The 15,432-nt window shown below is 55.0% G+C and overlaps 1 protein-coding gene across 1 annotated transcript; it reads left to right on the top strand.

Moving 5' to 3' along the window:
* Positions 1-934: 934 nt before the first annotated feature.
* On the top strand, positions 935-14,418 carry CYP2S1 (cytochrome P450 family 2 subfamily S member 1). Its single transcript, XM_055411081.2, has 9 exons — positions 935-1,181; positions 2,433-2,598; positions 4,836-4,985; positions 5,747-5,907; positions 6,048-6,227; positions 8,644-8,785; positions 10,250-10,437; positions 13,150-13,291; positions 13,385-14,418. Exons 1-9 carry the CDS (start codon positions 1,005-1,007, stop codon positions 13,564-13,566), a joined length of 1,488 nt encoding a protein of 495 aa, XP_055267056.2. The 5' UTR covers positions 935-1,004; the 3' UTR covers positions 13,567-14,418.
* Positions 14,419-15,432: the final 1,014 nt, after the last annotated feature.

Genomic DNA, 15,432 nt, shown 5'->3' with positions numbered 1-15,432 from the left:
ATGGACATGGGTTGGAGCAAACTCCAGGCGTGCTGCAGTCCCTGAGGTCACAAAGAGTTGGACCGGACTTATCGACGGAACAACAACATATATAAGTATATATATTGTGTGTGTGTGTGTGTGCTGCGCTTAGTCGCTCAGTTGTGTCTGACTCTGCAACCTCTTGAACTGTAGCCCGTCAGGCTCCTCTGTCCATGGGATTTCCCAGGCAGGAATACTGGAGTGGGTGGTCATGCCCTCCTCCAGGGGATCTTCCCGACCGAGGGATCGAACCCAGGTCTCCCTGAGCTCTCCTTGCAGGCGGATTATTTACTGTCTGAGCCGCCAGGGAAGCTCAACTATATATGTACACGTGTATATATATATTTTTCTTTTTCAGATTCCTTTCCATTACAGGTTATTAAAAGATACTGAGCACAGTTGCCTGTGCTATACAGTAGGTCCTTGTTGATTATGTATTTTATATATTGTTAAAGGTCCCGTCCCTCCTCCCAGTTCATGATGAAGATGTAAGATGCTGGAGGAAACCGGCTCAGGCCCACCACTCAAGGCCGCACACGAGCACACACACCCAGATAACAGCGAGGAAGGAGGCAGGAGCTGGAGAGGGCGGCGCGGGGTCGCCGCCAGGCGCTGGGGTGTGGCCTCCAGGAGGCGGCCAAAGTCTCCGGCTTGCAGGTTCCTCCCGTGGGTCCACGCCCTACCTGGGGCGCGGGGAGCGGTCTCCGCCCCCTCGAACCTGGGGGACCTGGGAGACTACCTGGGGGACCTGGGAGACTACCGCTGGGGAGTGTGTGTCCCCGACAGCAGGCGGCGGCGGTCGTCTGGGAGAAAGAAATCGGGCGGCGGGAAGAGAATCCCGCCCGCACGCAGCGGGAGAGGCTCCGGCCCCGCCTCCCTCGGCCGGATTCCCGCGGGGAGGGAGGGAGCCGCCCGGCGCCCGCCCCCGACGGGCCGGGCCGCGTGGGGCGTCTGCGAACCGGAGGAGCCGCCGACCTGCAGAGATGGAGGCGGCGGGCACCTGGGCGCTGCTGCTGCTGCTGCTGCTGCTCCTGGTCGTGACGCTGGTGCTGCCTGCGACCCGGGCCCGAGGCCACCTGCCCCCGGGGCCCACGCCGCTGCCGCTGCTGGGCAACCTCCTGCAGCTCCGGCCGGGCGCGCTCTACTTGGGGCTCCTGCGGGTGAGCGGCCGCGCGGACGTCCCGGCTAGTGGAGAGGGGGTGGGAGGCGGGTGCCAGGGCCAAGAGACGCGCGAGGGGACCCCAAGCCGGGAGACCACGCAGAGAGGCCCTTGGGTGTCCTAGAGGATGCAGGCGAAGGGGCTACAGATGCCCCGGGATGGGGTGGGAGTAGGGGTCCCTGGCTGAGATGGTTGAGGGAGTGATGGTGAGAAAGGAGGCTAGGGTGGGGATGGCGCTAGGAGACGCAGAGAATCCTGGAGAGGGTGTGAGGGGTCGGAACCAGGATCCAGAGTGGCAGGGGTCCCGGGTTAGAGAGACTGGGAGAATCCTAGGAAGGCTGGAGCGGGGTGCAGGGAACCGGAGCTGAGACAAGAGACCTCAAGCAGAAGAGACCGAGGTGGCTTGTCCCACTGGGAGAGGTAGCGGGGAGATACAGGTGAGTCTCCTGAGGAGGGAGCAGGGAGTAAAAAAAAGGTGCCCACCCAACCCCACCCCACCCCCCGCCCCTCACGCGGGGGAGTTGGAGGCCGAGGCTGGAGGATTCCAGGAATCTGTTTGCCCAGACTGATGGGGATGCGTGCTGGAGGCGGATGGGGGGTGGTTTGGGGGTGGGGAATACTTGGAACTCAGCTAGGAGGGAGCTGGAAGCTCCTGGGGAGGAGAAAGTGGGGAGAGAAAGAAGGCTGGGGTGGCCCCAACCTTTTCAGGGTAGGGGGAAGTGAGGAGAGGCCAGAGGTTCCCCATTCTGGGGTCCTCTATACAAGGCAAGGCGGGTAGCAGTCTTGGTTGGACAGAGATAGTGCTGGTGCTTGAAGAATTTGAGGATTTAGCAGTGACTCAAAGGGGTGGTTAGTTTTTTTTGGGGGGTGGGGATTAAGGAAGCCCACCGTTATCATCCCGTGCCCATTTTTGCCTCTATACGTCTGAGTTGTGGGAGTGATGGTGGGTCTTGGGTCATCCTGGCGTCAGAAGTTAGGGCTCTGCAGGGTAAGGGGATGGGGACCAGAGAGTGTGTTGCGTGATGGAGTTTGGGGAAGGAGAGCTTTTAGGGGCAGGGGGCTGGGAGCCTGGTACAAAACAAGAACTGAATCCCCCAAAAGGACTGTTTCCGTTTGGGGTGAGGCAGAATCAGAAAGGGTTCCTCTTAGGTGGTTCATCCAGAGACAAGGGGCCGCGATGGAGACACACAGACTTTGAGAGGCAGCAGCCTGCCCCCGCACATCACTCACACCTCTCGCTCCCTGCTCCCAGCTGAGTAAGAAGTATGGACCGGTGTTCACCGTGTACCTGGGACCCTGGCGGCGCGTGGTGGTCCTGGTTGGGCACGAGGCGGTGCAGGAGGCCCTGGGAGGTCAGGCCGAGGAGTTCAGCGGGCGAGGGATGGTGGCAACGCTAGACGGGACCTTCAGTAGCCACGGTGAGTCACAAGGGGAGCTGGAGGCTGCTGGGTCCCTTCACTCAGAGCCTGCCAGCATTTATTGGCCTGTGACCTGCACGTGGTGCAGGGTCTCTGGGCCACTGTTTCCTCATTTGTAAAATGGGATGATAACAGTGCCTTATGGTACTGAAGGTTGCTCAAAGTCAGCACTCATTAGTTATCTGGTTGCAGTAGAGTTATTATTGCTCCAGGGGAAGCTGCAGGGTTGGGAGGAAAAGGGAGAGCATTTGAGACACTGGGAATCAGTGGGCAAACTCTCCAAATGTACAAACGAGTCTCTGTGTTAAGATTGAAAGCAGGAGGCCAGTGCTGGATGCTCCAGGGAACCCAGCAGTGAATAAACAGCCTCAGTCCTGCTCTCCCAGAGCGCACAGGTCAAGAGGAGACAGTCAGGGCTGGCCTGCGGGAAGCCCTGGGACTGGTGGAATTGGAGGGGGCACCTGGCCCAGCCTGTCCAGGGGGTCTTCCTGAAAGATGGTGAGTCTGAGCTGAGACTTAGAGGATTAGGGGAACAGTGTTCCAGGCAGAGAGAAAGCACGGAGGTGAGATAAGCATGCATTCATCGGCTGACAACTTTTCATTACACCTGGTTGGGTACTGGGAACACAGCAGTAACAAATGTAATGACATGTTTTACTGTGGGAGTGATGAGCTATATGAGAAGACAATGGAGGGAGAGACTAGATTTCTAAACCCAGTTGGTGCTAGTGGTAAACGGCCCCCCCCCCTCCACCGCCAATACAGGAGACGCCAGAGACTCGGGTTCAATTCCTTGGTTGGGAAGATCCCCTGGTGGAGGAAATGGCAACCCAGTATTCTCACCTGGAAAATTTCATGGACAGAGGAACCTGAAGGGCTACTCCATGGGGTTGCAAAGAGTCAAACATGACTAAGCATGCATGCACAGTCCTGAGAGCAAGACAGAGGGGGCCTCTACTGCCCGCAGGAGCAGAGCGAGTTGAGGGGAGAATGGAAGGAATCAGGGAAGGCTTCCTAGAGCAGGTGATATTTAAGCTGAGACCTCAAGGCTGAGTGGAGTGAGTTCAGTGAGGAGAAGAGGTGAGTGGTCCAGGCAGAGGGAACAGCAGGGGCAGAGGCAGAGGGGACATGATGATGCCTTTGAGGAAGTGAGAAGGGCCAGTGTGAGTGCATGAGGAACAAAGTTGGAGAAGTCTGTGGAGCCTGATCATGCAGAGCCTGAGTCAGGCCAGACCTTGGGTTTTCCTGGAAAAGACTGGAGTCAGAGTTAGAAAGGTCCTCTGGTTCCTGTGTGGGAGTCCAGAGAGGGGCTTGGGCTGGACCAGGGCTGGAGCCGTGGAGTGGGGAGGGGAGGTGGTTGGGAGAGGAAGGCAGGACTCTGGGTAGGGAATGGGATGCTCGGTGGCTAAGCCAAGGAGAGATGCTGAGGCCAGTGTGGGGCCCAGTGGAGGGCTTGGTGGGCAGGGGACATCCAGAAGGAGGCATCCAGGAGGCCACCATGGGCTGGCATTCTACAAGTGGAAACAGTTCAGAGCAGGGAAGGGTCTGTCCAGAGCAAGTCTCCTGAATAAAGAGGAAAACAGTGCAATTTCTTCCTCCTCCTTCCCTGTTTGGGGCACTGGGGCCTGGGACCCAAGGCGTGCATGCGTGCTAAGTCGCTTCAGTCATGTCCAACTCTTTGGAACCCTATAGACTGTAGCCCGCCAGGCTCCTCTGTCCTCTGTCCATGGGATTCTCCAGGAAAGAATACTGGAGTGGATTGCCATTTCCTTCCCCAGGGGATCTTCCCAACCCAGGGATCAAACCCGCCTCTCTTATATGTCCTGGATTGGCAGAAAGGTTCTTTACCGCTAGGGCGAACCGAGAAGACCTGCGTAAATGTTAAGATGGATGGAGAGAAGGGTAGGAGGGAGGGAGAGAGAGGAAGGGGAAGGAAGGATAAATGGATGGGTGGGTGAATACAGGAATAAAAAGATGGATAGACAGAAGAAAGGAAGACATCTTCATCCACCTTGGTGAATTATCCAGACATAAGGAGTCTGGATAAGCCCCGTTAATGACTCCCCAGGAGGCCAGCCTCTGATGCAAGGTTAGGCATTGATGAAACACCTCCTGAGTCCTCCTCCGTGGACTAGGCTCTTACGGACTCAGGACAGGGCACCTCCCTGGGAGGAAGGGAGGAGTCCTGGGGATCAGGGGGAGGGCCGGTCCCTCCTTGAGCCTAGCCGTCTGTGCAGGGGTGTTCTTCTCCAACGGGGAGCGATGGAGGCAGCTAAGGAAGTTCACCACACTGGCCCTGCGGGACCAGGGCATGGGGAAGCGAGAAGGCGAGGAGCTGATCCAGGCGGAGGCCCGATGTCTGGTGGAGGCGCTGCAGGGGACAAAAGGTCAGCAGGGTGGCCCGACTATGGCAGGAACTTCTTGCCTCGGGGGCCAGGCTGGGGGCTCTGTTTACTCCACCTCTGTCTTCCTCTGCCTTCCGTCCGCCCTGCTGTCTCCCTGAGGGCGTGTGTCCCTGGCCCTGTCACATCACTCTTTCTGCCTCTTCTTTTTCTCTGGGTGTGCTCAGCCGCTCAGTCATGTCAGACTCTGTGACCCCATGGACTATAGCCACCAGACTCTTCCATCCGTGGGATTCTCCAGGCAAGGATACTGGAGCAGGTTGCCACGTCCTCCGCTAACAGATCTTCCCGACCCAGGGATCAAACCCGCATCTCCTTCATCTCCCGCCCTGGCAGGTGGATTCTTTACCGCCGGGCCACCTTTCTGTTTCTGGTATTCTCTCCTGTAAGTCTCTCTCTCTCTAACTTTCTCTCTCTCCCCCTGGCCAAGCCAGGCCGAGTGGCATGTGCGATCTAGCTCTCTGACCAGGGGTTGAACCCTCGCCCCCGGCGGTGAGAGTGCAGAATCTTAGCCACTGGGCCCCCAGGGAAGAGCCCACGTCTGACTCTCTGTCCCGGTCTGTCAGGCCCTCTCTCGCCGACTGCCTCCCGTCTCTCCCCATCGCCGTCTGCTGTGTCTGCCTCTCTCTCTGCCTCTCCTTCTGGTGGCGTCGGGCCCCTCTTCCATCTCTGCGGACCAGCTCTGCCCAAGTCAGTCCCGCTCTGCCCGTCTCTACCACAGCCTCCCCGCTGTCCCCTCCTCCCAGGACGGCCGTGCGACCCCTCCCTGCTGCTGGCCCAGGCCACCTGCAACATCATCTGCTCCCTCGTCTTCGACCTCCGCCTCCCCTACGACAATGAGGAGTTCCAGGCCGTGGTGCGGGCGGCTGGCGGCATCGCCGTGGGGGTCAGCTCCCCGTGGGGCCAGGTAAGTGGTTGGGACCCCTCTCTGGCCACCTTCCCCAAAGGCTCCTGCCTGCCTCTTCCAGGCAACCCGAGCGCCCTGTCCACCTGCCCATCCGCCCTGGTGCAGGGGCCCCGTGAAAACGGCTGTCCTTCTCCCCGCAGACCTACGAGATGTTCTCCCGGTTCCTACAGCGCCTCCCGGGCCCCCACACGGAGCTCCTTGGCCACTTGGGCACCGTGGCTGCCTTCACCACCCAGCAGGTGCGGCAGCACGAGGGGAGCCTGGACGCCTCCGGCCCCACGCGCGACCTCGTGGACGCCTTCCTGCTGAAGATGGCAAAGGTGGGACAGTTGGGGTTGGGGGGCCTCCTGGCCGGCCCCCACCCGGGGGTGTAGCCGGGACACTCTGTCACCCTCCCTCTTTCTCTCTGCACGTCCCTCTGCGAATGCGGGTCTGAGTCCCTTGCATCTTCTCCTCCCTCCACCCTCAGCCCCCTGCCCGGGCCTCAAGCCCCTTGACCCGCTGCTGTCAACCCTCACCGTCACTTCCCCACACACACACACAGGACAGTTCCTATCAATTACAGTGGTTTACTTATGAAACCTTGCAATAGCAAATTACACTGAGAAAGTCCTCTTTATTAATTATGTGAGAACAACTAGCATATGGGAAAATTCGCATTACGATGACCCCTGTGGAAATAACTAGTTTTTAATTGTACACACTTTGCCATTAGGGGAGATATTCAGGGCCACAGTCTTTGCATACATGCAACCCTGCTCATGGAGAGAGAGGAACTTTTTTCTTAACTCTGTGGCCCTACTTTTGTTATTTTTTTGTCCATGCCACTCAATTTGTGGGATCTTAGTTCCCCAAATGGGAATTGAACCCAGGCCCTCGGCAGTGAAAGTATGGAGCCCTAACCACTGAACTGCCAGGGAGCTCCCATTTCCTTTCATTTTTTGAATTAAAAAGATTTAATTATATTTGAGATGAACAGATATTACTGTATATAAAATAGATAAACAAGGACCTACTGTATAGTACAGGGAAGTATATTTAATGTCTTGTAGTGGACAGGGAGGCCTGGTGTGCTGTGATTCATGGGGTCACAAAGAGTTGGACACGACTGAGCGACTGAACTGAACTGAACTGAATAACCTATAAATGGAAGAGTCTGAAAAAGAATAAATATAGTATGATTCAGTTATATGTGTGTAACTGAATCTCTATACATTCTGTATACAATCTGTATAACTCTGCTGTATACTGGAAACATCATAAATCAACTAGACTTCTGTAAAAAATTTGGTAATTCTCTGGTGGTCCAGTTATTGGGACTCCATGCTTTTTCTGCCAAGGGCCTGGGTTCAATTCATGGTCAGGGAACTAGGAGCCCACAAACTGTGTGGCATGGTCAAAAAAGAAAAAAATGAAGTATACAGTTTAGTAGTGTTAGATATTACATCATCACCACCTATCGCCAAAACTGTTTTCAACCAGCAAAACTGAAATTCTGTAGTCATTGAAAGACAGCTCCCCCTTCCTCCCTCCCCCAGCCCCCAGCCCCCCGCTTCTGCATTTTTTCTCTATAAACTTGACTCCTCTAGGCACCTCATGTGTGTGTGTTAGTAGCTAAGTTGTGTCTGACTCTTTGTGACCCCATGGACTATAGCCTGCAGGGCTCCTCTGTCCATGCAGTTCTCCAGGCAAAAATACTGGAGTGGGTAACCATTCCCTTCTCCAGGGGATCTTCCTGACCCAGGGATTGAACCCAGGTCTCCCACATTGCAGGCAGATGCTTTACCCTCTGAGCCACCAGTGTTTGTCCTTTTGTAGTTTATCTCACTTAGCATAATGGCCTCAGGGTTCATGGTCGCTGTACCTCGTGACAAGGTCTCCCTCCTTATTGAGGCTGAATTGTATGAATACAGCACATTTCCTTCATCCATTCATCCATCAAGGGACACTTGGATTCCTTCCACCTTTTGGCTGGTGTGAATAGCCTGCGATGAACGTGGGTGTACCAATGTCCTTCAAGATCCTGCTTCCTATTTTTTCTCTTGCTTTCTACTCTTTTGAATAAATCCCCAGAAGTGGAATTGCTAGATCACATGGTAATTCTGTTTGTAGCTTTTGAGGTACAGCAGTACCTCAAAAGTACCTCATTTACCATAAGAGCTGCACCCTGCTTTTTGTTTTTTTGGCTGCACTGGGTCTTCATTGCTGCGTTTGAGCTTGCTCTAGTTGCGGTGAGCAGGGGCTACTTTTCTTTGTGGAACACGGGCTTCTCACTGCGGTGGCTTCTCTTGTTGCGGAGCACAGGCTTTAGGAGTGTGGGCACAGTAGTTGTGGCGCACAGGCTTAGCTGCTCTGCAGCATGTGGGATCTTCCCGGACCAGGGATCAAACCCATGTCTACTGAGTTGGCAGTCGGATTCTTAACCACTGGGCCACCAGGGAAGTCCCCACTGCACCCTTTTATATGTCCCCTTGGTGATAGGGATTCTGGTTTCTCCACATCCTCATCAACACTTGTCATTTTCTGTTTGGGTTTTTTTTTATCGTAGCCACTCTTTCATTTTTAAACCATTTCAAGCCAACAGAACTCATGTGAAGACCCAACTTGCCCATACATTTTATTTAAACTCCCTGACAAAGCTTTTCACTTGCTGCACTATACCCTAAACGTGGCTGTGCTGGGTCTCTACTGCCCGCAGCCTGTGTTGTCTGAGTCCCTCTGCTTGGTTTCTCCCAGGAGAAGCAAGACCCAAACACAGAATTCACCGACGAGAACCTGCTGATGACGGTCGTGTATCTGCTGTTCGCCGGGACAGTGACCGTCAGCACCACGATCCGATACACCCTGTTGCTCCTGTTGAAATACCCTCAGGTCCAAGGTAGGAGCCTTCTCCACCAGCCGGGCCCCGGGAACAGCAGGGAGGGCTCGAGAAGAAGAATGTTCAGGAGAGTGGGCAGTCTGAGCCAGAGCATGGAGACGAGAATGAGCCCGGACATCCAGCGTGTCTGAGGAGCGGGAAGTCTGGGGACTGCCGACTGCAGCTTGAGGCACAGTGAAATGAGAAAGGAGGCAGGAGACGCCTCCAGCCTTGCTGCCTTGGTGGCACATTGTACGCCTAACCCTGAGCAGTGGGGAGCCATGGAGGGCTGTGGAGCAGGGGAGGGCAAGGTCAAATTAGAGTTTTAGAAAAATGTTTTGGTCTGTCATGAAGAAGCAGGTGAGTGTGAAAGAGGATGCCCGGAGGACCAGGTGGAGCCAGGGCAGGGACCTGGGTGGGAGAGAACAGGGCTGCGCCAGGCTGTGAGGAGGGAAGAGGGGGCCTGGTAGGCAGGTGGTAGAGGATGACAAGGGAGGGAGGCGTCCAGGGACAGGCCCAGGGCTCTGGTCAGGGGACAGGGGACCCGTGAGGCCACCCTGAGATGGGGGCAGAGGGATGAGGAGCTAGTTCAGGGGAGACGCTCAGGCCGCGCATGCGTGCTCAATTGCTCAGTCGTGCCCAACTCTTTGCAGACTGTAGCCCACCAGGCTGCTCTGTCCATGGAATTTCCCAGGCAGGCATACTGGAGCAGGTTGCCATTTCTTCTTCCAGGCGATTTTCCCAGCACAGGGGTCGAACTTGAGTCTCCTACATTGGCAGGCGGTTTCTTTACCACCGAGCCACTGGGGAAGCCCCATTTGGAGACAGTTTGCGTGTGAGGAGCCTGGGACCACCAGGGGGAGGCATCCAACCCGTGTCAGAACTGAAGATAAAAAACAAACTGGGGTTATCAGAGTACAGGCAAGACCTGAAGCTGTGTTGGTGAGGGAAGGCTGGGAATGTGCCCCAAGGCACTGCAGCATTTCAGAGGCAGGCCACTCCATCAAATGCCCGTCGAGCCAGTGGGATGGGATGACAGGGAGCTGGGACCTGGTGGCCTTGGTGGAATGGAGTCAGCTGAGATTTCAGCTCATCAGGCCTCAGTGTCCTTATCTGGGAAATGGGGCTACGTAATGGCTCCCCCACCACCACAGGATTGCTGCGGGAACTGGAAGAAGAGAGACGTGATGCCCAGCACATGGGATGTCCGGGCTGTGGAGGGCCAGAGGACTCTCCCTCCCTGCCCGCAAGTCTCACCCCTAACCATAGCTGATCAAGAAGATGGGAATTCCCTGGTGGTCCAGCGGTTAGGATGCCACACTTTCACTGCCAAGGGCTTGGGTTCAATCCCTGGTCAGGAAACTAAGATTTGGGCAGCACAACTAAATAAATAAATAAATGTTTTAAGAAGAAGAAGGTGAGACGTCCAAGGGGAGATCACAGGACCCCGCCTAGCCTTTGACCTCCAATTCTCCTTGCGTGCAGAGCGCGTGCAGGACGAGCTGATGCGAGAGCTGGGGGCCGGCCAGGGGCCGAGCCTGGGGGACCGAGCCCGCCTCCCCTACACGGATGCAGTTCTGCACGAGGCGCAGCGGCTGCTGGCGCTGGTACCCATGGGAATACCCCGAGCCCTCACCAAGACCACCCGCTTCCGGGGGTACACCCTGCCTCAGGTTGGTTTTCCGGTCAGCCAGACCCAGCGGCGCTCTCCCCTGAGCCTTGGGTCCGAGTCCCTTGCTGTCTTTGTTTCTGGATCTTGGACGGTTTTTCTGTGTCTTTATCTTCCTGCCCTCCCTCCTCGCTGGATGACATCTTCCTCTCTTTTTCTGTCCCTGTCTCTGCACGTGTTTCCTTCTGTGTACACCTTCTCTTGCACTTTGACGCCGTCTCTGAGCCTGTTTGCCCAGGTGTCCAGTGGATCCTAATTCTTTGCTGTTGTTCAGTCGCTAAGTCGAATCTGACTCTGCGACCCCACAGACTGCAGCCCACCAGGCTCCTCTGTGCCCCGCTATTCTGCCTCCTTCCAGTTGTGGCTGAGACAATCGGATAAGGTGACAGGCAGGGAAGCAGGCTGAGAACTGAGGGCCAGCCGAGGCCTCTCCCCCCTCCCTGCGCCCCGCGTTGCCCTCCTCACCGCAAAGGCTATCAGGCTGTCCTTCCCTCCACACCTACACGCTCAGTTCCTGCCCCTTCATTCCAGAGCAACTCACAGCTAGCACCACCAGGGGGCGACATCTCCCTGGAAACTGCAAGTGCCTTTCTGGCAAGTTGCTCCTTGAGTTCATTGTAGAATCCAACTCAAAGCAGTTAGAATCCAGTCCTGCTGTTTTCTAGCTGAGACCTGGAGCAAATCACTTCGCCCTCCATCTACTTCTCTACTAAATCGGAAACAATCATATTATCAATTTGAAATTGTAAGGAATCTGTGAAATGAGGCTTGTGAAACACCAGATGACGGACTTCCCCAGTGGTTCAGTGGTTAAGACCCCCAAACTTCCAGTGCAGGGGGCACAGGTTCAATCCCTGGTAGGGGAAGTAAGGTCCCACATGCCATGTGGTGTGGCCAAAAAGAAAAACCCCAAAACACCAAATGAGCTGTGCAGGAAGTGGGGCTCCCACATACCCCACAGCAGCAACTATTGCTAAAGCAGTGACCATTACAACTACAATAAAGGCAACAGCAATTACAGGCATCAGTGATCAAGGACCTGCTCTGTGCCAGATATTATTCTAAATGCTTTGCACGTATTACCTTATTTAACCTTCAGAGCAACACTATAGCTTTATCATGCCCACTTTACAGATGAGGAAACTGAGCCCTGAGAGGTTAGATTTGCCAAGCTCACCCAGCCTGTGAGTAGTAGGGGTAGGATTTAAGCCCAGAGCCTATGCTTTAACCATTGCTATCTTTCTCTTCTTTTTTTTTAATCTCTTTTCTGAACACCGACAGTATGACCTTCTCAGTGCTCACCACCCTTCCCAATTCAGAGCCCTAGTAGCCAGTATCCTTAATAAAGGAGGTCTGTCACCCCCTCCTTAGAGTCCTGACCTTCGTTCACCCTCCACCATAGTCTTGGGAACATGGGGACTCTGATCTCAGCTGAAGGGGCTGCCCCTCTCCCCAAACCCAAGTGGGGGGATGCCTTCATGGACAGCCCTCAACCACCCACCCTTCACCCTCAGAAGACCATAGTGGCAGAAAGCTGGACTCTGAGCTAAGTGGCTTAGGACAGCCACAGCTTAATAACAGCGCGCCCTCAAGGTATAATAACAAATGTAAAATAATAAGCTCTGCCATAGCCATGTCCAGATGTCGCCTCTAGCAAGTTGCTTAAGATCTCTGAGCCTTTGTTTTCCCATCTTTTTTTTTTTTTTGGTTGCGCAACTTGCAACTATTAATAGTTCCCTGACCAAGGATTGAACCTATGTCCCCTGCAGTTGAAGCACAGAGTCCTAACCATTGGACTGCCAGGGAAGTCCCACATCTTTTAAAATCGGGATCATATTAATAACTATTCCCTGGACTTGTAAAACGAAGAAGGAAATGGCAACCCACTCCAGTACTCTTGCTGGGAAAATCCCATGGACAGAGCCTGGCTGGCTATAGTCCATGGGATCGCAAAGAGTCAGATACGCCTGAGCACTCACACATACCTGCAGACTTGTTAAAAAGATTTAGTGAGTTTGTGTATCTTTGTGAGTAAGTATAATATGTGTATGTAGTATATATGAGGTAATATATGTAATACTTAATAAGATGCCTGATCCGTAAAAGTACTCAGTAAACATGATGTCGCTATGTTTTGTGAGTCAGTTTCCCCAACACTCCACAGACTGCTGTGCTCTGCCCTCAGGAACTGAAAACCTGGGGGGTGAGGGATATTTGTAGTTTGGGGTGTTTTTATATTTTTTTATGTCCCCACTGTTTTCCAAGAGCTTAGGGGCCAGAATTGTGGAGGGAGGGCGGGGTTGGGGGGGCGCTGTACTGGGTCTTCTACAGCATATAGGCTTCTCTAGCGGTGCACAGGCTTAGTTGCCCCTCGGCATGCGGGATCTTCGTTCCCCAACAAGTGTCCCCTGCGTTGGAAGGCAGATTCTTAGCCACTGGGCCACCAAGGGAGCCTGGATATTTGTAGCTTTGTTATCATCTCCCCTGGTGACTCAGATGATAAAGAATCTGCCTGCAGTGCGGGAGATCCCTGGGTCAGGAAGATTCTATCCCGGGTTCGATCCCTGGGTCAGGAAGATTCCCTTGGAGTAGGAAACAGCAACCCACTCCAGTATTCTTGCCTGGAGAATTCCATGGATGGAGGAGCCTGGCGGGCTACAGTCTGTGGGGTCACAAAGAGTTGGACACGGCTGAGCGACTGTCACCACCACTGCAGGGCACGGAGGTCTTCCCCCTTCTCGGCTCCATCCTGCATGACCCCGCGGTCTTTGAAGAGCCCGAGGAGTTCAACCCAGGCCGATTCCTGGATGCGGACGGGAAGTTCAAGAAGCACGAGGCGTTCCTGCCCTTCTCCTTAGGTATCTTCTGGGGCCACCCCTGCCCACTCACCGGTCCCCCTGTGCCTGGCGGGGAGGATGGCTGGCCCAGCACCACCTCTCTCTTCCCTCCAGGTAAGCGCGTCTGCCTCGGGGAGGGCCTGGCTCAGACTGAACTCTTCCTCCTGTTCACCGCCATCCTGCAGGCCTTCTCGCTGGAGGGCCCGTGCCCGCGGGGCGCCCTGAGCCTCCAGCCGGCAGTCAGTGGTCTTTTTAACATCCCCCACGCCTTCCAGCTGCAATTCCGGCCCCGCTGACCTCCACCCCGCCCCCACCCTCCGTGTGGACCGGATGACAGAGGGAGCCCTGGGAGGGTGGCAGCCTTGACGGTGGGCGTGGACACGGCTGTGTCTCCAGAACCACGCGTCTACACCACAGGCAGCCTCATTCACACCCGTGTAGGTGTACATTCGCACACATATTTTCAGCCTCCACATCCACAGGGTCATCAGCACGCAGACACACCCACAAGAACCACAAGGCAACTGAGCCACACTGCTTTCTAAAGACAGAAATTCAGCCCGTCTGAAATCACGACCACGTACCCAGATAACCCACCAACTCAACACACAGCACAACCACCCTGGACTCACAGCCCACATGTGGGCGTTCAGCTGCTGCCATCACAACTCACGGAAACAGCCACCATGTTTGTGGCCCACACGCCCTCTGAACACATCAAATTTACCGGAGCCACCGTCTCTGGGAGCCTGGAGCAGAGACCCCAGGCTGGGTCACATCACCATGCACATGTCCTCAGAGAGGTATGTCCCTTGGTGACCCTACTGCTATCCAGGCATAAGACTGTCGCCATCCACAGGCCCCCAACCATCAAACAACACAGCCAGCCCACGTGTGTGTGACACCAGCCTGACTGCTGGTATCTCCCTGCTAAGATACAACACAGCCTCGGGGGCCACAGTTGTGGCCTCCTCTATACCTTCAGCCAAGGGCATCCCCTTTGCAAGTACCCTGATCCTCAGATGCCCCCAAATACAGACACACCCCAATGTGCAATTGTGCACAAAAGTCTGGGGACCAGGTCAAGTTGGACACACGTGGACCCCCAGGCCAGGGTAGCACGCGCGTGTGCGTGCATACACACACACACACACACACCAGCTTATATCAGAGATCGAACCCATGTCTCTTATGTCTCCTGCATGGGCAGGCAGGTTCTTTGCCAGTGAGCCTCCAAGGAAGCCCTAGCCTCCCCTGCTCCCCCCCACCCCCCACCGCCGCCAGCACACACACTGACCCACCGCCCTGACTGCGTCACAGTCCCAGCTAGACCTCATGGAAGGAGCCAGATTCCAGTTCCCCGTGTCAGGGAAGAGGCCAGGTCTGACGTCCTTGCCACTTGGAAGGTCCCCGTTTTGCAATAAAAGTTTGTTTCTGGCCCCGGGGCAGGGCCTAGTCTGAGTGTGACAGTGTCCATCATTGTGAGTAAGGGGTGGGGACGGGGGTCCACCCCTCCCTCGAGGCTAGGCGGGAACTGAAAAACATGGCCCGCGCCTACCCTGGCTGTTGACATCAGTAGCAGATGTGGAGGTGGGGGGGAGGGGAGCTGTCCTAGGCCTCTTCCGGTGAGGCTGGTGGGGGAGGGGCCGGACTGCAGGCCTGGGGGGGGCTTGGGGCGGTGGGGGGGACCTCAGTTTGGGACAGCCCGAAGGTGACCGCCCAGCACCCTGGGCACCCTCCCAAACTGAAAGCAGATGCTGAAACACAAACCCTACCCTTCACTCTGGCCTCTCCTGCCACCCTTTCCCTCCTCTTCACAAGGGAGCCAGAAGCATTTTTATTTGTCAACTATCTAATAAGGAAGTTTTCAAATATACAGTAGAGAGACTAAGAGAGCGGGCCCATGACCCGTCCTCATTCGATAAGCCATCAACTTTCTGCTAATTTTATTTCCTCAGTCGTTCCCTTACGACGATTTTAAAGCCAATCTCAGAAAATAATTGAATACACATTCCTAATAGGAAAAGATATTCCCCCCGCCAACATTTTTTTTTCCATTTCTTATTCTATAAAGCCAATACATTGGACCTGATGATTTTTTTCCTTTTAAAATATTCATTTATGTATATGTTTACGGCAGTGTTGGGTCTAAATTTCGGCAC

The sequence above is a fragment of the Moschus berezovskii genome, chromosome 22, assembly GCF_049115385.1.
Source record: "Moschus berezovskii isolate FMDL1 chromosome 22, NW_MosBer_1.0, whole genome shotgun sequence".
NCBI lineage: Eukaryota > Metazoa > Chordata > Mammalia > Artiodactyla > Moschidae > Moschus > Moschus berezovskii.
The sequence above is the reverse complement of the archived record's forward strand: the minus strand, read 5'-3'. Positions and strand labels throughout refer to the sequence as shown.